This window comes from Chinchilla lanigera, unplaced genomic scaffold (assembly GCF_000276665.1).
Source record: "Chinchilla lanigera isolate Chin_1 unplaced genomic scaffold, ChiLan1.0 scaffold00038, whole genome shotgun sequence".
NCBI lineage: Eukaryota > Metazoa > Chordata > Mammalia > Rodentia > Chinchillidae > Chinchilla > Chinchilla lanigera.
In genome coordinates this window covers 6,944,157-6,966,279 of record NW_004955439.1, presented here as the reverse complement: position 1 = coordinate 6,966,279, position 22,123 = coordinate 6,944,157, and the positions used below count along the sequence as shown (strand labels likewise).

Below are 22,123 nucleotides of genomic sequence, written 5' to 3'. Positions count from 1 at the left end.
TATTTGACATAAATGAAGACATTATTTGTAATTTCTAAGCAATAATGTCACTTTAATTACTTTGAGTTTTAACTTAAAAAATCTTTTTTGATCTGGGACCATCTCCATAGCAGGGCAGAACAATTCCCTCACACTTTCCCTGAAGGGCCATCAGAGCGACACCCCTGTGATGCCGTGAGAGGAGCAGCAGACGACATGGAGGTGAACAGGCGCGGCTGAGTTCTAGCGAAACTTTCCGTAGAATAGTAGCAGGCTGCGTTTGGCCTGCGGGCTGTAGTTGATGACCCTGTTCAGTGAGGCTCCGGAAGTCACTTGCTCGCTTCAGAGTAGGCGCGTTAGAATCTCTTCTCGTACCATGGGCGTCGTATTTCTGCATTTGGAAAGCAAGGGACATTCTGGCACTCGGGCCCCTCTCTGGGTGAGCAGGTTTAATTGCAGTCTGAGCGTCAGAAGTAAGTGTCTTTCTTTCCAGGTGCAAAGTGGGGAAGAGAAAATGCAGGACCTGGCTCGGCAGACTAGAGAGGTCAGCTCTTTGCGTAAATTCTGTCAGAGGACACTGAAACAGCCAATGTTTTACGGAAAGGGGGTGCTTGTTTGGGTAGAATTGCTGCCTTAGCCCTTGAAACGTCCTTGGTAGAGAGAGCTTATCTTATTCATTCTCGAATTCTGACCAAGCTGGTATGAAATAAGGAAGCAGCAGGAAGCAGCAGAAGGCGGCAGGCGGGAGGACAGGGTGCATCCTGGCTGCTCCTGTGTCCCGCCAGCTGCTCCGCTGCTCCGCTGCTCCGCTGCTCCTTCCCAGGAGCAAGGTGCCTGGCCGGGGCTGAGGTCTGGGAAGCCATCTTGCCCTGACCTCTGCATCTTCTGCCCTCCTGCTGTGCTGCCTGAGCACCACACAATTACTTCTAGGCACATGCAAGTGCCAGGTAAATGCTCCTGCTTTCTCAATGGAATGTCCCCAAGTCACTCAGACTATCCTTCCTGTAGACTAAGTGGCCCTGATCCTGCCTCTGGGCAGACTTCACCTGCTCTGGAACCTGTGAAAGCTGCAGCTGTCTGTGCTGGACCTTCATGGGCCTTCACGGGCCTTCTTTCTGCTTTATTCTCTCCTAGCACCTTGTCATTTCTGCCGGAGATGTCATGTGCTCCACTTTTTGTCATCACAGTCCTTATGACCTGTATGTGCCCTCTGTCCCCAGCCCTCAGAGCACAGCCTGGCAGAGAAGAGGGGCTCCATGTACAATGACTGATGCAATAAAATGTGGTTCTTCTGGCCCACCCTGCAGGGCCCTCAGAGAACACTTATTCATCTGTACTTCTGAAAATAGCAGGTTTGAGGCATTAAACTCCCGTGCAAACCCTAACTTTCAATGAGCCCCAGCCTTTATCGATCCCTGTCCTTTGCTAGATATTTTTGTTTCACCTTACTGAATCCTCTGAATGACCTGTGAAACAGGTCCCCTGGCTTACAGCTATGTAAACTGAGTCAGGGTGAACTAGTCAAGGTCACATGGCTCCGAACTGCCATGGCCAGGGTTTTAACTCCAGAACCTGTTCATGTAAACATTTTGCCTTGAAAAAAATACTTAAAACAGCACAGGCCAAAGTGTGTATACGGAGAGGCCCTGGTGTGGATTCTGGGGTAACACTGCAGGCAAAGGAGCAGGGGCTGGGGATGACCAGATGCGTGTTCACCGCCAGATGCCATCGCGCCATGGAACCTTGGCCTTGCGTCATGGACAGGGGCCCACCAGGTAGTAGGGACTGCCACACTCACTTCCAGGGCTCTCCCCCACCTTCACCTCAGGGTCACGGGCTCAGCCTTCCTGCCTGCAGCCACAGCTCTCAGCTGCTCTTGCTGGGCCCCTGCCTCTCTGCCCTTTCCCTGCACGACCCAAGCCCTGGCCCGGCCATGCTGGCCGTCAGTCCCTGCACGCTCCGCTTTCCCCGGCCCCTCATTTGACTCACCTCGTAGTCTCAGCCTGGTGTTAGTGCCCCTGGCCTTGCTCTGACCAGACTGGCTCCCCTGGACTTTTGAGGGGACCCCACACTTCTTGGGGCATTGATTGCATCTGGATGCCTTGCTCAAAGCTCCTCTTCCCAGCCCCACTCTGGGCTCATGAGGGAAGGGACTGTTCATCTAGTTCGTCACAGATTCCTTATGGAAACAGAATACCTTAAGGAGCCTTTTCTTGCTTCAAATCTTTTTTGTAAAATACTAGGAAAGGATTTTATGAAAATCCAACCCCTATATAAACTGAGAAAATTCAGATAAGCCAAAAGATTAAAATTAAAATAACTTTAAATGCAGTGTTAACCACTGCATTTATTATTATATGTGATATATATATATCATTCCATTTTTTAACAATTTATGCATGCATATTTTTACATAGGAAATTATACAGAGTGACTTCAAAACACAGAGACCTATTTCCTTCCCTTGCTAATACATCACGTCTCTTTTTCTGGTCAATAGATATCAATCTCTTCTGTCATAGGTGAGGCGAATGTGAAAACCACTACACTACAGAAATGCGCTTCTCCTGTCCTTGGTAACTGCTGTTAGCAGTTGCCAGTCAGGTCTCATGCAATGTATCTCACTGTATTTTGTACTAAAAGTTTGTAGCTTAGTGTTTATTTTCAGTTCACCTTCTCATTCTGCCTAGTGTAAGCTTTGTTTATGTTTTTTTTTTTTTTTTCCTTTGGTACCGGGAATCGAACTCAGGACTTTGCACTTACTGGGCAGGCACTTAAGCTTTGGAAGTGGAACATTCTGGACTAGAGAACAAAGAATATGAGGCTTGGGGGATGGGGTGGGAGTATTTCTTCATGCTTTTTCTACCGCTTTGATAAGTATAAAAACCTCACGCCATTGCCTAGAGTTTTCACCGTATCACTACAAGTGATTAGCTCCCCAAACATGAATGTCACTGATCACCTTGAATGTATGCATACTCCTTCCTCCCCACCAAGATGCTAACTTACTGCCCTTGCCCCTTCCCCTCTCCTCCCCGTCTTGGGGAATTGCTCAGGTATAGTGCTGGAGCTCTGGCTGGGCTGTGATGGGATGACCCAGGACAGCTGAAACAGAACCTACCGGACAGAGGCCCACCCTGTCTCATGGGAAATCCCAAGAGGGGGAGCCACCTCAGCTCAGATCCCGGGTCTTTTCTGCCCCTTAGTCTTTTGGAGAAGTCACCTAACCTTACTCTGTGGCCCTTGTAGATTCAGTCTGCCAGTAACGTTTGGGGATAACATTAGATCTGCCTGTACATTAGCCGTGACTCCAATGAAGTGCAGAGCAAGTCAAGAAAAAGTCCTTGGGCTTTTTACTCTTTTTTTCCTAAGGAGAACATTTCTGACTTAACTAATTTGCTAGACTATGACAGCTGACACTGTAGTTGCACTCTGAGATAACTTAGAAGTGCAGCCTCCTCATGGTTTGCAGACAATGAATTGAGAATTTTTTTGTGTTCAGTATATAAGAACACAAAGGTTATGAACACTACCCTGCCAGGGCGACATCCTCCTTCGGGATAACTGGCCATTTGCCCCAGGCCTAAAACTAGTTTCAGTTTTTTCATCTTTCTCTTCAGTGGCAGTAGAGCTCGCAGAAACCTAACCTTTCAGGCTGATGTTCTGGTATGGTGAATCTTTGTGGACATTATCCACACTTGGTCTTGGACCAGGTCAGTGGCTCAGTATGGTGAAAGGGGAAGTGGCTGTGGGTGGCAGCCAGGGATGGAGCAGGAGATTGACCTCTGACATGAGAGTTAATCCAAAAGTACGATGGTACCCTTTAGGACTCTTACTAATTTCCCTCAGAGTTCACATTCTTGTTGGGAACTGAAGTAGCACACACTGCAAATGCTGATGTTTGTGTTTCCATGTGAAATATTACCCCAAGTTGTGGATTACTTCTGAACCCTTTTCCTTAGGCTAGACATGTTCTTGAGCCCCAGGGTTACAGACAGATGCCTTTGACAGAGCTTGTGCCACTGGAGCCTCAATGAGGGCTTTGTCAAGCGCTGAGCCCGCGGCTGGGACAGAGCTGAGCTCCTGAGAGGCAAAGGCCTCTGATCAGCATCGGTATTTCATGCAGCAGCTATGAAACCTCAGTCATAGTCTTAAAAGAATTCTGGATGATACAATGTACTTATCCCCAAGAATTTTTTTTTAGGGTTTTAAAGCCCAGAAGAAAATGGAAAAACCTCAGGCACCGATGTCTCCAATTAGGAGCAAAGTAAATGTCAAGGCTGTTGTGATCAGGGGGACAGATTTTAAAAATCCAAATCAAGAGGAGATTTTTGTGATGGTTTTCTGCTGAAAAGAACTGTACAGAATCCAGTTAGGAGGATCATGGAGTGACCCAGAATTTGGTATGAAAATGGCTCTGTCCCTGCGTTTCTCCAGAGGGTCTGGGGCGAGGAGCTCGATCACACTAAGCCGTTTCAGTATCATCCTTAAGAAAAGCTTCATGGGTTCCTTGAAAACAGACACAGTTCATCCTCTTTATAGAGGCAGAAGGCGTCCTTTTCCATGTATTGAAACAAAAACAAAAATAACTATGCTTAAACATCTGTTCCCGAGGGAGTGACTCTTCCTTTCTAAATAAGAAGAAATCATTTTCATGTAGGGATCAACCTTACTGTAACCTTAAAAAGCTGAAGGAAGAAGAAAATGGGCAAGGGCCAATAGAGCAGCTTTTTCAGACAGTTTAGGAAAAAATTTGTTCAATCTTTTTAATAAATCTTTAAAGAAAATATTTGTGCCCATTAAAAAATGGTGACGCCCACAGTGAACTCAAGATCTTAGTGTTGACTGCCGCAAACAGACCAGCGTAAGTCAGAGGCCGCACTTCAGCGGGCCGGTGTTTCTCCTCTGCAGGATCATCACACCGCAGGGCGGGACTGGCCTAATCGACTTCCCCGCCGTCAGTGTGGGTGAGGTGGCTGCATTCAGCTCTCTGAGCAGACGACTGCGCTCTTAGAGCACTGGGGCCAGGAGAACCCTCATGCCATGGTCGACAGAGGCAGCAAGCCATGCAAGCCAGTTTTGCCTGTGCTCTGCTGGATACTGAGGAGTGGACAGGTAGAGAGGAGAGGGGTCTCATATCACGCCTGTCCTGCCCAAGCCTCCCTGTCCTGCCCCTGGAAAGCCTCAGTGGGTCACAGTAAAGACAAAATGCCCGGAGTCCTGTGACAGTGCCCTACATGTTTGATGGAGAGCAATTTCTTGACACGTGGCACGTTCCCCTTGCTCCCAGGACCAGTGGCAGTTTGAGATGTTTGGTGAGATCGACCCTGCTGCTGCTTTTTCATGAGTAAGGACACCAAGGCCTCAGAAGTCGCTGTTCCTAGAAAGTGCTTATGCACCCCACACTGCATCCGCCTTTAGGAGGTCAGTGTTTGTGACCACCCCTGAGAATACAGGAACTGCCATGTAATCACCCGGGTGCTTCTTTCACCTGTATTTTTGCAGAACACATCTGTACTCTCTTAGGAGCCTGGGCCTCCTTTTGATGTGAGGTAATGTTCACAGCCAGACTATTACATGTGCTAAGGGTGTCTGTGCGGCACTTGAGCACTTAACTGTAGTACCTTGAAAAGTAGATTTAATATTGAACAATTTCAGAAGCAGACATGTTTTTTAAATGAATTTTCATTTTCTAAAATGGCAAGATACTTTATTTTTAAAATCTCGTTATTTTAACACTGCATCGTTAGGTGTGATTTTTGACATCCCAGCAAGGCAAAGCTGTAAGCTCACCAGATGCCATTTAACTTATGGTGCATTTCGTCAGATCTTCTTTTACACAGTGCATGCAAGCTTAATATAACTTCCACAGCTCTGGAAACTTTGTTTTCAGGATTGCAAAATGAAATTGTCTGAGCTTGTGGTGCAAATCCCAGGACAGAGATTTCAAAAGAGAGTTTTGGAATTGGAGTATTTTTATCATGAGCTTTTTAGCAGTTAGGAGAGGGCTAAGCCAGAACCCCAGGCTCAGGTGTGATACTCCTTCCTTGCTCCCACCCGTGTCCTCATTGCACACATCTTTTATGCGGCCTCCTCTCAGTGCAGATGTGGGACAGGGTGACATGTCTGGAGTCAACACTCCTTCCAGGAAATCCAAGCAGATACGGCTGTCCTGAGGGGAACACCAGCTGTTCTGTGCAGGTCACACATGGGCATCACTTGGAAGCTTTTTAAAAAGTACCCATGATGGGGTCCCAGGTTTTCTCCTTTGCTTGGTCTTAGCACTGTGTTTCTGAAAGCCCCAGCAAAGCCAACATGAGGCCAGTGTTGAGGTCCATTGCTGAGGAGAGGCAGGATGCAGACTGTTGCTGTTATTGTCCTTTGTGTTCCCTCAGAGGCTCATGTCCTGGAAGGGAAAGGATGGCACCTTTTGGCTGTACTGTTCTGTGTGCCACTAGGTGCTCGTATCACGGACCCATGCTGGCTTGTCTTCAGAAGACGACTCATACAATTTGGTTGTTACAAATATGAGACATTTTGAAAAATAAATTGCATTCTGATTGGTGTCTTAAAATCCACATACGCTTTTTTTCTTGGAAATCTTATCCTGAAAAACATGCCTTCTGACAGGCATTGCCAGAAATATGCATGTGTTCACATTTTAAAAAAGAAAAATAAATAGAAAATATGTATTTCCAAGGAGAATAACTAGTACTTATTTATGCTTTTGAGCTGTCTTGAAAACAAATTATTTTATACTTTATGTGTCTGTGTGTCTAGTTGGAGGCATAGCACGCACTACTCGCTTGACCTAACGTGCACCAGGATTCTTCCTAAGATGAGAAAGAAGCAGTTTTATCCAAGGAGCCGGGCTCTGGGTGTTACTCAGCACAGTTTTCCACTGCGTGTCTGGGCTGTTCTGTGGTTCTCCTGTGGACCAGGCTCCTGTCAGAACCACATTACAAGCCCCTGCTTTGCTGACGCCTTCCTTAGCAACCCGTTCCAAAGGGATGCTTCTGTGTGTGTAACCGCCTTACATTTTCCATTTCTTCTATGAATGTGTAGCTTTCCAGACCTTAGACTGTACTCAGGTATTTCCAGCCTTGGTGAGTCTTCTGTTTTTGGATAGGAACTATCCTCTAGTTACTTAGAGACAGAATAAACCCACAATTGGTGCCCATCGAGTTGATTGAAAGGCAGAAGATGAGTGTTGAGTTTTAACTGTGAGTGTGTATTTTCATCATATGAGGACACTGTTGGAAGTAGAGGTAGAACAGAGAGCGAAGGTGGGCCAGAGCAGCCCGGGTTGCTTTGGGCATTCACTTTGTCACACAACACCTTGTATAGAAAGCATGTGTCAGGCCATCCTGGTGGACCAGCACACTTGTACTAGTCATCTCTGTTCTGCAATATCCAAGCAAAAAAAGTGAAGTAAGTTAGTATTAAGAGATCTTCCTAACAGGTCCAGCTTTTTACCCCACAGAATTATGGCTCAAAGTTAGGCATGAAGGCGTCTAAAATGAAGAAAGGGCCATTTTAGTTCAGACATGAAGTTGCCACATATTGTAGGTATTTTCACTCATTGGGACTATGCTGTTCGTTGTTGAAAATTGTAAGAGGGGAAACGAGCACCAAGCTGGGCATGTGAGGCAGTGTCAAAGAAGGACGCAGCTCTTGCCTTCCACAAGCTTCTGGACCACTCTGTGGTATGATGGGGCAGAGATAGATGTGGGCAGGATGGAAAGAGAAGATGCTCTTGGAATGTAATGCGGAGATACTCTGAACTCTGAAAGCACACAGGAGGAGACGCGTTCTGGACTAAGCTGCCAGCCCACGGCAGGAGCGCACAAACGGTTCTCTTTGAGAAAACATAATCACGCAGTGCTCAGATCTAATTAGGAACTTTCACCAAAAGTTTTAGTGCCCTCATCCCTGGATATTCGTGCTGCTCCTTGTCCCTTAATCTGTGTGATTTTTGTCCTCACTGCCTGGAATGAATGCTGTCTTGGCCCATGCTCCCTAAGCTTGCCCATGGTTACTGCTAAGCCCCAGCTTAACCCCTCTTCTGTGAGGGTTTCCCACAGGGCTGGTTGCGCCCCTCCTCACACATTCACCCGCAACTTGTGCCATCTGCTCCCCTGCCTGTACTTCTGTCAAGCTCTGTGCCCCTTTAGGCTGCGGACCTTCTCTCCCTTTCTTTTCTGTTTTAGTCTTCACTTCATTCGCAGCACATGTACCAGCTCAAGACTTTTTCCACTTATAATTCTGTACTTGGCACAGGTTGGCATAGCTCAGTCATCAGATCTGAGGGCAGGACTCCAGGCTCACTGGGCAAGTTACCCTGACTAAGGTTGCTGTTTCCTCACCATCCCTGAGTCTCCCGGGCGGGCTGGCTGGGAGATGGAAAGCTGCCTAGGCCCAACACTGAGGGAAAGGTGAACCCAGTAAGGCTGTTCCCGGTGTGTGCTCTCAGGAATTTCTCACGTCTTGATTTCAGAGCAACCTCAGCTGTACAACAGAAGCCAGGCCTTGTCTCTTTGATTCCAGTACTGAAGAAGCACATCACAGCTATTTTGACACTGGGATGTGTTATGTGTGAAAATTCTAAACGGTGTGTAGACACCATTTTCCTCACTGCACTCAAATGACAGCCAAAGTGGTCTGAGGTGAATGAAACTGCTTGCCCCTGTCTCAGGTCTCTGAGATGCCGGATTGAGTGCCAGGCACAGAGAGAGATACTCTCTGTCTTTGCTGGGCTGCTGATGTTAATGGGAGTGTCCTGATTATCACTTTCCACCTTTGTCATCTCTCAGAGCGCTGAACAGATCACCACCCTGTGTAGGGGCCTTAAGGACACCCAAAGCAAGAGTATGGAAGGACCCAGGGAGAGTCAGGACCCACCTCTGAGGCCTCTGGCCCGCCACCTGTCTGATGCAGACCGCCTCCGGAAAGTCATCCAGGAGCTCGTGGACACGGAGAAGTCTTATGTGAAGGTAACAGGAAGTGCCGGGCATTCGCTCCTCTTTGCTGATGGGAAGTTGTGTTGTAGCAGAGGCCTCAGATCACCTCTGTCCGAGGCATCTGCCAATCATGAAGTAGGCACTGCTTTTGGAAACATTAGGGGAGGGAAGGGTGAAAAAGTGGAAGAGCTGAGAGGACCCAGAAAAATTTCGTTTCTTGGTTCATTTTGTTACCAAGGTAGCTCTCACTATGGAAACAGATGTTCTAGTTTGTCATTTGCAATCTGTGGGAGGGAGTCTGTACTGCTTTAGTAACGAAACTAGAGATCAGTTTAGGTGACAAGGAACTACGGAGTAATCTATACACAAGTGGCTGGATACCGGCCCCAGAGCCCAGGCAGACCACAGGCCATCCCTGCCCACGGCGGCCCGTGTGGAGTGGCGGCCCACACGCGGGCCTGTTGGTCATCACAGGCCCTGTGAGTGTTCTCAGCCCGTGGTGTGAGGTGCAGCTGCTGAGTGTCTTGAGTTCTCAGAGAAATCTTTTATCTCATCAGCCTCCAGTTAGTTATTGGTCTGAGAATCATATTATGGACAGAGGAACCTGGGAAAGTAGAGTTCTTTACGTATTTGCTAAAGCTTTGGAGGTACTTTAAATTTATTTTGTCAGTTACTGCAACCGCATGGCGCAAAGCAGCAGCTGAGAATCCGGGCCTGGCTTTGCACTTTGGGTGCATGTTGGGCATCCTTTGCATTGGGCCCCCCTGTTCTTCCAGGACTGCAGTGCTCAGTCTGAGAGTTCAGGTTGGCACACATGTGGCTAGTACCTTCTTTCTCCGCAAGACATACGTGAATGTCTTTTCATCATATCGCTGCTGTTTCCCTGGACTTCACCACAAGTCTTAGCCAGAGCTCCTACCTTTGGTCCATAGGGGAGAAAGAAAAACCAGCAGGGAAAGATGACAGTGAGTTTCATTTTCTATTACGTCCTCCCTTGCATCCAGTGTAGAGAGATGAAGTGGCCACCAGGAAGTTCAGAGTGTATCCACAGTGACCTTTGTCCAAGTAGGTCTGTGAGCTGTGGATGTTTTGGGGACTTCATAGCCCTTCTGATATTTTGAGAAACATCATGGAGCCCCTGCAGGCAGAGTCAGGAGCAGAGCTGAAAGTAGGACCTGAGTTCCATTTTTGTCTTCGTGGTTTTCTACCTTCCTGTGAGGCCACCCTGCACAAAGAGGGTGATTTCAGGGTGACGCTGGTAGCATTGTGAGGTGGATATTGTGGCCAAGTAGACAAGAGGAACCGACTCTCACCTCTCTGCAAGAAATGTGCGCTTTGTCTTTATAGGGCCCCTGGCTTCATGGCTCTGTCACCCCCAGCTCAGCGTGACCTGCTCTTGCTGTGCAGTAAGTCCTCTGAGCTGCCGGCCCCGGCCTGGATGGGAGTGACTGCTGCACTGCCACTGCCTGTACAAATAACCACCCTGGGTACCCACTGTGCTTCACATGCTCCCCACTGGTTTTAAATTTATGTTGTTGATATTTAACACAGAATTTCCTTTGCCATTCTTTAACCTGAATCCCTGCATGCTCCTTGAAATTTGCAACATTTGTGTGTTCCCCAAGATTGTATTGAGCGACTCCTCACATCTCAGGCTGTTGTGGAATGTGGTGAGGGACGGAAGTGTCTATTGGGAAAGCCCATCAGCATCCTAGGCCTGCCTTTGCTTTCAGAACCGGCACTGTGAAGGTTCTGGGAGTGCTCTCTCTGGGCCTTGCGAAGCTCTCTGGGTCTTAGATTTGTCCCTTGTAAGATGAGGGGTCTGTACAGCTGACTTTATAGTCCACTATGTCTAGCATTTTTGGACTCAAGAGTTCATCACAATACATAAAACATGGGAGAAATCTTTTCTATCTTTAAATTACTTTTCTGTCACTAAATTTTGTCTGGGCTTCAAATTTATAAATGAGAAGAGAACCTTAGTGGGTTCTGCAGAGATGGTGAATTCCCAGTTTTTTGTGCTTCTAGTGCCAGCTTAACTAGAGCCCCAGTTACGGCTTAGATTTTAAACATGACTGCTAATCTCTGGAAGCTTTTCCTTGCATCGGAACATCAGAGTTTGAAATTCTGCTGGTGTGTGAAGCCCAAACTTGAAGAGCTCCCCAGTCTTCCAGCTCCAGGCTAGCGAGAGCTGTCACTGTGCTCCCCGGGGCTGAAAAGGAAGCTGGCTGTCCAGTGGCTGTGGTCACCCCTGGCAGCAGTATGTGCTTAGCCACATTTCACTTCCCTCACAGAGAAATGAGGGCTCCCGTGGTCTAGAGATGGGCTGTTCTGTCATCAAGACCCTAAGCAGAGTATGTGAGGAGGCTGTAAGCAAATATGCAGATTCAGATGATGTCGGTAACAAGGTATTAACCTTCGCATTAGGTGAGCAAAAATAACCACTTTTAGGGTCTGGAATTTCAGCAAGATACACTTCATCACTCCTAATGAGAGTACGTGGAGCTACCGCGAGGGGTATCAGAATCTCTTGGGTATTTGAGAGATTGAAGTGTAAGAGAGCCTCCTCTTCTTCTAGGATCTGAGCTGCCTCTTTGAATTATACCTGGAGCCACTTCAGAATGAGACTTTCCTTACCCAAGATGAGGTAAATATTCACTTTTTCTCTATCTTCATTGAACCTTTGTTCAGGTCAGCGTCCATTCACTTTTTAGCACACCTCCTAGGGAACTATATACACTAGTTCCAAAAGAACATCTGAGAGTTCAGGTCTTCAGAAAGTCCCACATGTGACCGCCTCCTGTGTGATGTACATGGCCTCTTTGCATGAGCTCAATAGCAAATGGGTAACAGGCAGAAGGATGGTTTGTGCTCTTTTGTGTGGGGAGGAGGTACGGCTAGCATACTCCTCAGTGCATACATTTTTGATATTGACTCACAGCAAATAGTTCTTTTCTGTTGACTGCTATTTTTCCTGACTTGAATTCTAAAATTTTTTTATCCACTTAAAAAGTTATCTTAGACAAAAAGGAACTGTAGTATCTGGAGCTGCAGTCTCTCTACATATAACTTACACGCTGTTCTGTAAAGGGTTTGCCTCGGCCTCTTTCCTGAGAATGCTTCCTTGTGCTTGATGTGTGGGCCGAGAAGTAGCAGGCCTCTGGCCTGTCCTGGCTAACCCTTTTCAAACCCTACCTTCACCTAGATGGAGTCACTTTTTGGAAGCTTGCCTGAGATGCTGGAGTTTCAGAAGGTCTTTCTGGAGACTCTGGAAGATGGAATCTCTGCTTCCTCTGACTTTAATATGCTGGAAACTCCTTCACAATTTAGAGTAAGTATTTTTACACTTGGACTTAAAACCAAAAAGAGGTATACGTGGCACAAGTTTTTCCCTTTTTTTCCTTATCAAGATAAATTTAATGTTGGTATTTTTCCCCCTACGGGATGGTAAAAGAAGGCACTTTTTTCTTTTAGTGTAGTTGCTTCCACCAATCAGAAGTCTGGGCCGCTCCACCTCTGTGGAGTCACCTGGTTGTTGACCATACATGCGGTCTTTGTTTTCCTTTTTTTTTTTTTTTTTTTTTTTGTTCTTTTTGAGACAAGGTCTCACAATGCAGTTCAGGCTGGCCTTGAGCTCACCTTGTAGCCCAGGCTGGTCTTGAACTTGTGGCAATCCTCCTGCCTCAGCCTCCTGAGCACTAGGATCACAGGTGTGTACCACCATGCCTGGCTTTGTTCACCTTTCTGGAAGGATGTGTAGTGTGATAACTTCCAAAGCAACAGCACCTACTCCATACCTGGGGAACTAGGGCGGAGAGTAGGTTTCAGATGTTCTGGTTGAGGATTCTCTTCTGTGTGGTGGCTGAGTTAGTGCCATGGCTGACAGGAAGTCCCTGCAGCGATAAGGCAGAAAGCAGTAGAAAGGGGGCCAGGAAGTATATGGCGAGCATCATTCATCCCAAGTGCCCGAGAATTGGTTCTGTTAGTTCACTCCTGGGGTGTCTGTAGCCCGCCTTGCCACACTTATATATCTTAGCACGTTTTTGTCCGGTGGCTGCACGCTTGGGTCCGAAGGCTGTGTTGGCAGAAATCTTTCCATCAAGCTGAAGATCCACTGGGGGCATGCATGCGCTGATCCCTTCTGCTGAGTGGATGGAGTGGTCCTGGGCTTCCTTCCTTCATGACTCCCAAAGCATGAGTGCTGTGACACCTGGCAGACGGTGCCATGGACCAGGCACACACATGCCGAGCAAACCGTGTCTGATTTGACTTTTTCTCCTCCCCTTCTAGAAGTTGCTCTTTTCCCTTGGAGGCTCATTCCTCTATTATGCGGACCATTTTAAACTCTACAGTGGCTTCTGTGCTAACCATATTAAAGTACAGAAGGTTCTTGAGCGAGGTGAGTTGTTTGTACCTTGATAATTGTGCTTTTTGTGCCGTTAACTGTTAATAAAGGGCAATCCATATTTAACAATGTGGGTAAGTGCAATTTTAGTGGATTTTTTGGCCTTAGAAGTGACAAGTTAAAGGGAATATTTTCAGTTTATTTCAATTTGTTCGTGGCAGGGGAACAAATGTCCTTAAGAGCAGAGACGCTGCTTTGTCATGCATTGCTTTGCTGTTAAATTGCATTTGAACTTTTCCTCACTGCATTCCAGTCTCCCAAACCTCACAACCCTAATCCTTGTGTGTGGTCGAGAGAAATGGATAGCTTTCTGTTCTTGTTTTGTCAGCTCTATTCTTAAATCCCACAAGCTACTAGAAACTACGACCATCAAACTCACAAGATGTGTTAGCTAAAATTAAAGTCTCTTTGGTGGAGTTAGGAAGAACATGTTTCTTCGAGGGTGCTGCTCTGTGGTCCTTCTCTGCACTGTCATGGAGGGTTTGGAGACTGTGTTTAACCATTTCCACTGTGGCTTTGCTGTTTGGCTTAAAGGCAAAATTTCAGGGGACTGGGGATTTAGCTTAGCAGCACAGTGCCTGCCTGGCAAGCGCAAGGTCGTGAGTTCGATTCCCAGTACCGGAAAAAAACAAAAAAAAAAAAGCAAAATTTCATAGTATCTCAGAAGCCCCCAGTTTAAAAAAATGGAGTTGTGAGGTGCTTGTATTTAACAAGTCCCACGCAAAAATCCATCTTCTCCAGCCACTTTAAACAGAGGTCTAACTCCACTGGCATTTTGTCCCATAAACATCTTAAAGATAGTCTACAGGAAGGTAAGAGCATACAACGCTGTATTCCTCCTTTGTCATAAAGATGAAAAATCATTTCACTGTTGACTGGGTTAGGCAGGCACTTTCCAAAACGGTGCTGTATCTCCTGGCTGGAGTTACAAACCTATGGTGGCAAACCTATGGCACACGTGCCGCAGCAGGCTGTTTGCTATTCACTGAAAGCTTGTAAAGGTTCACTGACACTGTCCTAGATGCTGTAGATTTTGCTCTTGACACAGACCTTCAGATATCTTCATTCAGACTGGATGCACTCCCCAAGTAGATGGCCAATGAGCATTGACTAGTTGAATCCAAAGCAGCAGCGGGTGTGTTCGTTGGCACCCATACTAAATGTACCCGATTCTTCTATGTACCCTTCATGGCACCCAGGCATTGAACAGGAAGGCAGTTCTCGTTGCCTGAAGCGTTTTAATATCATACCTAGAAGAAAGGAGCTGCAGCCCTGATGTGAGAATGTAGTCTGCTTGGAGCTGTGGAGGCGGCTTCAGGGATTACCTACGTCATTTCCAAGGAATAATGATACTGCTTTTCAATTCAGGATCAACGAAAACAGGGCTAGTGAGGCCAGTGTGAGAAACTCTGGCCATTCTGCTATGTGACTCTCTTTGTAGGATATAGCATAGGGTCTTCATAACATTGGTTTGTGGCTTTAAGAATTGTTTTAAAGTCACTTTTTTGTTACCTCTAGCAGTATCTCTCATGAGTAGGTATGAATTATATATACATTAAGTCAGACCCTGCCACATGGGCACTGGGTGTTCTCTCTGGCATGTGGCCTGTACTCCTCTGGTATCCCAGTAAGCGTCCTTCGTTCCCTGGACTCATTAGACCCAGGTGCTGAATCCCAGGTTGAGAGCTCGGTGCTTGACCCGCTGATGTGCCTTGATGATTATTAAAGGGTGCCATGAGGACCATGGAAATGGGCAATTGAAAACAATTGTTAAGGTAAATGATATCATATATCCAGCTGTGCTCTTCTAAGCGTCTTTTATTCATTGCTGTAGCTAAAACCGATAAGGCATTCAAGACTTTCCTGGATGCCCGGAACCCCACTAAGCAGCATTCCTCCACCCTGGAGTCTTACCTTATCAAGCCGGTTCAGAGAGTGCTCAAGTACCCTCTGCTGCTGAAGGAGCTTGTGTCGCTGACGGACCGTGAGAGTGAGGAGCACTACCACCTGACAGGTGAGGCTGGGACGGCGCCGCTTGCCCTCCGTGCCTACAAGCATACGTTTTCCCTTGCAGGGCTGTGATCTGAATTATTTGTCACTACTGTGATCATTCATCTTGGTTACAACATGCATAGGGGAAAAAATATCTCGATACGGCCATCCCATTTGGGTGTACAATACCCTTTGGTAAAAATGATCTCAGTGGAGGGCCCCAAACTCCTCTGGCAGGGTGACTCTAACTTTTTAAGAGTTAACTTAAGCTCAGTGAGGTCAATAAATTAGCTCACGTTACTTGGCTAGTAAACAGTGCCATCAGAATTGAAAATTAGACCTCTTTTCTATCACTCCTGTAGTGGTGTTTGCTGCCTAGTGCTGCCGACCACATGTGCTGCTCAAGGCGCCACCTTGTGGACTTTTCTGAGAACTCCGCTCTGAAACTAAGGGCCCATTGACAGGTTGTGCTTATGTGGAACATGCTGATGTGGTATCATCTGTAACCTTTGACATTACTGGCCTGTCGTACAATTTGACAAAAACACAGAGACCCACAGTTTGAGAGAAGGCTATCCATTAGAGAAATGCTTCATTCAGACTAGAGGACTGGGAGGTCCAGTTAATCCATAAAATTCCTAGGGAGACACTTACACAGGTTAGAAGTACTGAATCATAATCATCATCATCATCATAATAACAACAATGAGAAGATAGTAAATTAAACATGTTCTTCCATGACCAACATACCTTGGGTCTTATAAGCAATGAAGACAAAAACTGTTTTATATGAAAGTTAAACTGTACAAGTCATACAAATTATGGTAAGTGTTCGAGTACAGTGTGAACAGTTCATTTTGTATTACAGTGGTCTTTATAAGGACTGTTAAAAACTCCCTTCCAGACCGCCCTCCTGACTGAATTAAAATACTAAATCTGGAGAGCAAGGTATAAAAAATAATTGAATTTGGAGGTGAACTGAAATTCTGCTTCTTGACTTTGACAGCATTTTGTTCTTCAGATGCCCTCATACAGACTATAAACACAATGTATAAATGCAAACAATGTCTCTAAGCAGTTAAGTGTTTAGAAAGACATCTATAAATTCTAATTTTAAAACTTCACTGTGCATTCCAGTCCTACTAAGTTATTCCAGGGGAGAAGCAGAATAGAAGAGCACATATTTGAGGCAGCCTGACTTGGACTGAGTGCTGGCTGTCCCCGTTGTTTCTCTCCGGAACTCTGGCAAAACACCTTGCATCTCTTTGTGGAAGGGTTTCCTCTTCTCTAAAATGAAACTGGTTAAGTCAAGTCTTGTGTGGATAAAAGTCACATAAATATCCTGACACATGCTAAGTAGGTAGTGTTGAGTAAGTGCTAGCAACTTTACAGTCTCATTTCAAAGAGAATTTGAGGTGGAAGATAATTCTTCTTCTTTTTGATGACAGAGGTACAATGGGCTGTGGTGAGCTATGTGTGAATAATGCTGCTGTTGGTGAGAACAGATCTGGAATCCTGGTTTGAATCTTAAGCTCTCAGTCACTTTGTTCTTGCTAAGACACTATACCTGACACCCAGAACTTAAAGGAAGAGGGGCTTATTTTGGCTCATGGTTATGGTCCACGGTCAGCTCACTGCAGGGGAGAGAGGCAAGGCAGAGGCATACTGCAGGAAAAGCTGCTTTCCTTCATGGCGTCCAGGAAGCAAAAAGAGTCAAGGGAGGAGCCAGCAAGGGAGCTGTATCCTTCCTGGTCACTCCCACAGCCTGCCTCTTCAAACCAGGCCCCGCCTCCTAACAGCAAGCAGTCAAAGTACACCCCCATAATCCACCATCTTCCAAAGGTCCCACCTGTGATCTCATGAGGCTGTAGGGAGAAATCTAGAGATAAACTATAACTTGCTCTTCCTTTATTGCTATTGGATAGTTGAACAATAAATACAATGAAGATGATTTCTTATTTTGCAGAAGCACTCAAGGCAATGGAAAAAGTAGCGAGCCACATCAATGAGATGCAGAAGATCTATGAGGATTATGGGACCGTGTTTGACCAGCTGGTTGCAGAGCAGAGCGGCACAGAGAAGGAGGTCTGTGGGGCTCGGGACTCGGGCCCCATGTGTGGTGGTGGTGGGGCTTAGGTGACTCGTTAGGACCCTGTAGAACTTTGGAAAATGCCACAATTTTCTTTTCAATCTAATGTATGCAATAAAGTATTCAGTTTACAAAGAAATGAAACAAAATGCGTTGCATTGATCTAAAAATGTGGACTTACGTTCGCATTATACAAAGAAGACAGAAGAAGCATCACTGAGCTCAGATCCTTCCTCCTTTCCCATGGACATGAGGTCTACCAATCCCAGGGGCTGGAACAGAGGGTGGTTTGGCCAGGGAGGGGGAGAGGATGGGAGGAGGAGGACAGCATATGGAGAGAAATCGGGCTTCTCTCTTTGAAAAAATTTTTTCTTTTAAAGCATCAAATATTGGTAGTCACTGCTTACTTAAAACAGTCCAAGTGGAAGATGACATTTTCTGTATATATTCTTTTTTTGATCTGATTGCTAAATTTAGAACCTTGTGATTCCAAAGCTGCCACACGAAAAGCAACACAGTTTAAGTAGACAATGACAAGAAAATGAGCCAGAGTTTAATTTTTTTTTAAGATCTGTTTCAGTGTTGGTGATTTATTAGCAGGCCCAATACAGTTTGGGAATCAGAGATAGTAAACATACTAGATCTGTGGCTGACCTTAACGCAGGGTTTTGGATGAACGCTGATCCCGTCGTAGAACTGTTAAGGAAATGGAATTGCTTATGAGGCACATCTTGCACACATGTACATAGGTGTGCACTGAAACAGCACGCTTTCCCCTTTGTGTTATTTACCAACCTGTGTAGCATGAAACCATCTACCCCAGAGTTTCCACATCTTTATTTCCTGTTTTCATAATCTAGGTAACAGAACTTTCCATGGGAGAACTTCTGATGCACTCTACAGTCTCCTGGTTGAATCCATTTCTTTCTCTAGGAAAAGCCAGAAAGGACCTTGAGCTTACAGTATTCGGTTAGTATTCAATTCAGAAGATTTCCAGGTGCTAGAAGAGTTGCTGTGATGGTCAGTGACTGTAACATGGCCAGCCTCCAAGTAGTTCAAACACCATGGCTTTGCATACTCATTATCCTGTTTTTTCTAATGCTGCTCGACTTAGCCCAAGAATTATAGCAGCAGATCTCCAGAGGCTATTTGGAAGCTTGGTATCTTAATGGTTTGCTATATTTCAAAAATCTAATTCTCACTGGGAGTTGGGATAGTAGGTATATATAGATATTTTGTGGTCACTGAGATGAACACTATCAACTTTCAGTAAAACAAAAAAAGAATTCTAGGACCTTCTTTTAGATAATAGGTATTAAGTAGAATTTCTTCATAGAAGAGAAGAAACAAAACAGAAGAAAGTACTCTTTATTCACCCACATTTTTGGCATAATGGGATCTTAGCAATTTAGAGATTCATAAATTTGAAGAGCTTTGTTCAATAAGACATTCAGTTCTACTGTAACCCTGGAAGAGTTCGTATAAAATGAGATTTTTTTTCCCCTTTTCCTTTCTTTAGTTTTTAAGAGAGCTGTCATATTGGTTTATAAAGAAAACTGCAAACTGAAGAAGAAACTGGTAAGATGAATTACTTTTAATTAAAGCTACCTTTTCATGGCTATCTTTTCCTGTAACACTGGACTGCCGAGCCTGCTGTGCACCAGCCACACTGACTGTTGTTATTCTGAGAGGACAACCACATCAAGTTCCCAGAACCCCTCTGAGTCTCTCCAGAGGGAAGATACCTGCTTTTAAATAGATGTAGACAAATACTCATGTCCGGCCCTACACAGAAAACTGATTTATAGCACTGAAAATGCCCATGTTGTTCCACACTTATGGGAATCTGTGTAACTCTGGTTTGCTTTCAAATACCTTTTACCTCAAAACCAACCAACCACAAAATCCAAAGCAAAAAACCCCCAAATCATAGTTTAGCCCTGGATACCAGCCATCAGCAGTAATGGGAGAACATGGACATTGCTGCCTAGATACCTGGGAACTGAGGCTCCTTGAACTCTGATCCTGGCTTTTCCCTTGTGCCTGAGAGGTCTCAGGCACACATCTGAAGACTGGGTACACTCTGATTCACTGTGCCTTGGCCGCCCACGCTGCTGCATGGAACTCTGCACACAGGAGGAGATGAGGCTTCTACTAGCCGTGTACATGAGCTTCCTTAACCTTTTCTGTGGGGCCTTTTACTTTACAGCCCTCCAACTCCAGGCCTGCACACAGCTCTGCTGACTTGGACCCATTTAAATTCCGCTGGCTGATCCCTATCTCTGCACTGCAAGTCAGGCTGGGGAACACAGCAGGTAACTTGCGCAGTGAAAGTATTTTAAGACTTATTTGAATGGTGGAATAAAAATGTAGGAAAAGACTGTTTGTTGGGGAATAATTTTTGGTGTCTTTTAGTACAGACAAGGAAAATGAGGGTAGGAGAGGTTCTTTAGCTGTTTCTTGACAAACTTTTGGGAGAAACAAAATGCCAGTAGACAGCTTTTCTCTCCCAGTGACATCCCTTCATTATTTCTTTGTTCTTGTAATCAGTAGTTTTCAACATTATTCTAATTTTCTTGATTCCTTAAATTTGTTAAAGCTTGAAAAATTTAATTTTTTACATATTTCGATATAACAGAAAATCCCTTAAGGAGTATAGCAAGTGATATTTTAAAAGGCAGGAGGACCGCTGATCCTAGAAAATATTCAGAGATATTTCCAGAATTACCATGTTTTAGATCTTCAATTTTAAACTTCACAAGTGTTCTTACCCACGCATTTTGGCAAAGTTGTAAACTCTTGTTTCCATTTCCTTTTATGCAGGGACAGAGAATAATTCCATATGGGAGCTGATCCATATAAAGTCGGAAATAGAAGGACGGCCAGAAACCATTTTTCAGTTATGCTGCAGGTATTTCTTAGCTCCAAAAATAAAAATCCAAGTACAAACAAGAATCATGTCTTTTTTAAAAAGGGAGTTTTAGTGCCCCCTGAATTTTAATGATACCAGGGTAACCCTTTCCCTCAAAAGGTATCACAGAGTCTAGAGGGAAAATACATCAATTAGATATATGTACCCAAATTTTGGACTGATCACTTCTTGCCTGCCTCTGTAAGTGACGAAACTCAGGTACACAGAGGTTGGGAAACTGCTGTTGCTCAAGCCTTGAAGCTACAAAGCAGCACTGAGAAAGGTGGTGGCCTCAGGCGCACCAGGGTGATGCTATGGTTCTTTCCTTTCTCCTACCAGTGACAGTGAGAGCAAAACCAACATCGTTAAGGTGATTCGTTCTATACTGAGGGAAAACTTCAGGCGTCACATAAAGTGTGAGTTACCACTAGAGAAGACCTGTAAGGATCGCCTGGTACCTCTCAAGAACCGAGTTCCTGTTTCAGCCAAATTAGGTGAGAATTTTGCTAGCTCTGTTTATTCAAGAAATTATGAGGTTTCTTAAAAGGGTGTATACTCTTACAGCTGTAAGTTATTCTTGTAAATCATGGGGTAACTGTTTTTAAGAGACCTAAATATTCCTCTTGCTCCCACTCTTTTGTCAAACGTATCCACATCCATTGCCTAATGTCCTCTCTCACAAGCTGACACAGTCCAGACTTGGTATCTTATTTGCTTCTTCCACTAAGGATGTACATGAGTTCAGGGACTTTTACTTATTGCGATATTCTTAGGGTTCTCAACAACCCCAGGCATCTAGGTCAATATAGTCATTCCTTGGTACGCAACTGTTTTGAAACTCACTGAATTTGGTACTTGACCGATTCTGACATGAAAGTTCTGTCCCAGCACTTGTTTGGTAGTCCACCCATAAGCTAGAACTTGTGGCTATGGACTGCCTTGTGATTCGCTACATTTCCAGCTCACAGAGTTTGTCTGGTACTCATGGCACCTTCCAAAACCAATTAATGATGAGAACTGAGATGTCACTGTACTTAAATGAATTAAGATCGAGAAACCTCCTGTACCTGTTCTTAGTCAGCAAGTAATCATTTCAGACCACGCCATTCTTAAAATTTCTGCCTGTTTCTAAAAGTTCAGCTTTAGTTTCACAAATTTCTTTCTGTATTAGCAGTTTTATCTTTGCTCTTGATTTTATTTTATTTTAATGTATTTATTTATTTTTGGGTACCAGGAATTGAACTCATAACCTGACATTTGCCGGGCAGGCGCTGTGCCGATGAGCTACATCCCCAGCCCGTGCTCTTGATTTTAGTATTAAGCATATAACCTTTTGGCCATACTTTGACCTCTTCAGATTTATGTGTAATTTTTTCTCTTGCTAAAATAAGCTATGGCTATCGAAACTAACACGCTGCTGTTGTCTAGAGAAACACTAAAATTAAGAGTGCCCTTTCCCCTTGAGTCCAAGAGAACAAAGTTAAACACATAGGCCCAAGTAACTAAATATGTATATTACTAACTCTGAAAGTTAGCTACAAATTCTAGCAGAGATAGTTCTCATGAGAGACAGTGAACATTTTTCTGCTTTTAATTGAGCAGGAAGGGAAATAAACAAGGTAAGAAGGTATGCGTAGACATATGGTATAATCTTATCAGATTACACTGTTTAGTAAAAGAATGAAATCCAGATTTTATTAGTGATTAACTTCAATTTACTCCCTAGAAAAATAATCCTAGCCCTTAGAGTAGTTTATTCTTCCATTTAAATAATGAAGCTCTGGGAA

At 44.9% G+C, this 22,123-nt stretch overlaps 1 protein-coding gene across 5 annotated transcripts in view; it reads left to right on the top strand.

The window, feature by feature from the left end:
• The window catches only part of Tiam2 (T-cell lymphoma invasion and metastasis 2), a 204,444-nt gene that overhangs the window by 180,866 nt on the left and 1,455 nt on the right, over positions 1 to 22,123 (top strand). For all 5 annotated transcript variants that reach the window (XM_013517330.1, XM_005390545.2, XM_013517329.1 and 2 more), the window contains 11 exons: positions 8,793 to 8,972; positions 11,518 to 11,586; positions 12,145 to 12,270; positions 13,230 to 13,338; positions 15,179 to 15,358; positions 17,303 to 17,421; positions 18,286 to 18,394; positions 18,945 to 19,003; positions 19,635 to 19,740; positions 20,249 to 20,336; positions 20,676 to 20,830. In XM_013517330.1, the coding sequence (XP_013372784.1) occupies positions 8,793 to 8,972; positions 11,518 to 11,586; positions 12,145 to 12,270; positions 13,230 to 13,338; positions 15,179 to 15,358; positions 17,303 to 17,421; positions 18,286 to 18,394; positions 18,945 to 19,003; positions 19,635 to 19,740; positions 20,249 to 20,336; positions 20,676 to 20,830 (1,300 nt within the window). The remainder of the gene's footprint in view (positions 1 to 8,792; positions 8,973 to 11,517; positions 11,587 to 12,144; positions 12,271 to 13,229; positions 13,339 to 15,178; positions 15,359 to 17,302; positions 17,422 to 18,285; positions 18,395 to 18,944; positions 19,004 to 19,634; positions 19,741 to 20,248; positions 20,337 to 20,675; positions 20,831 to 22,123) is intronic.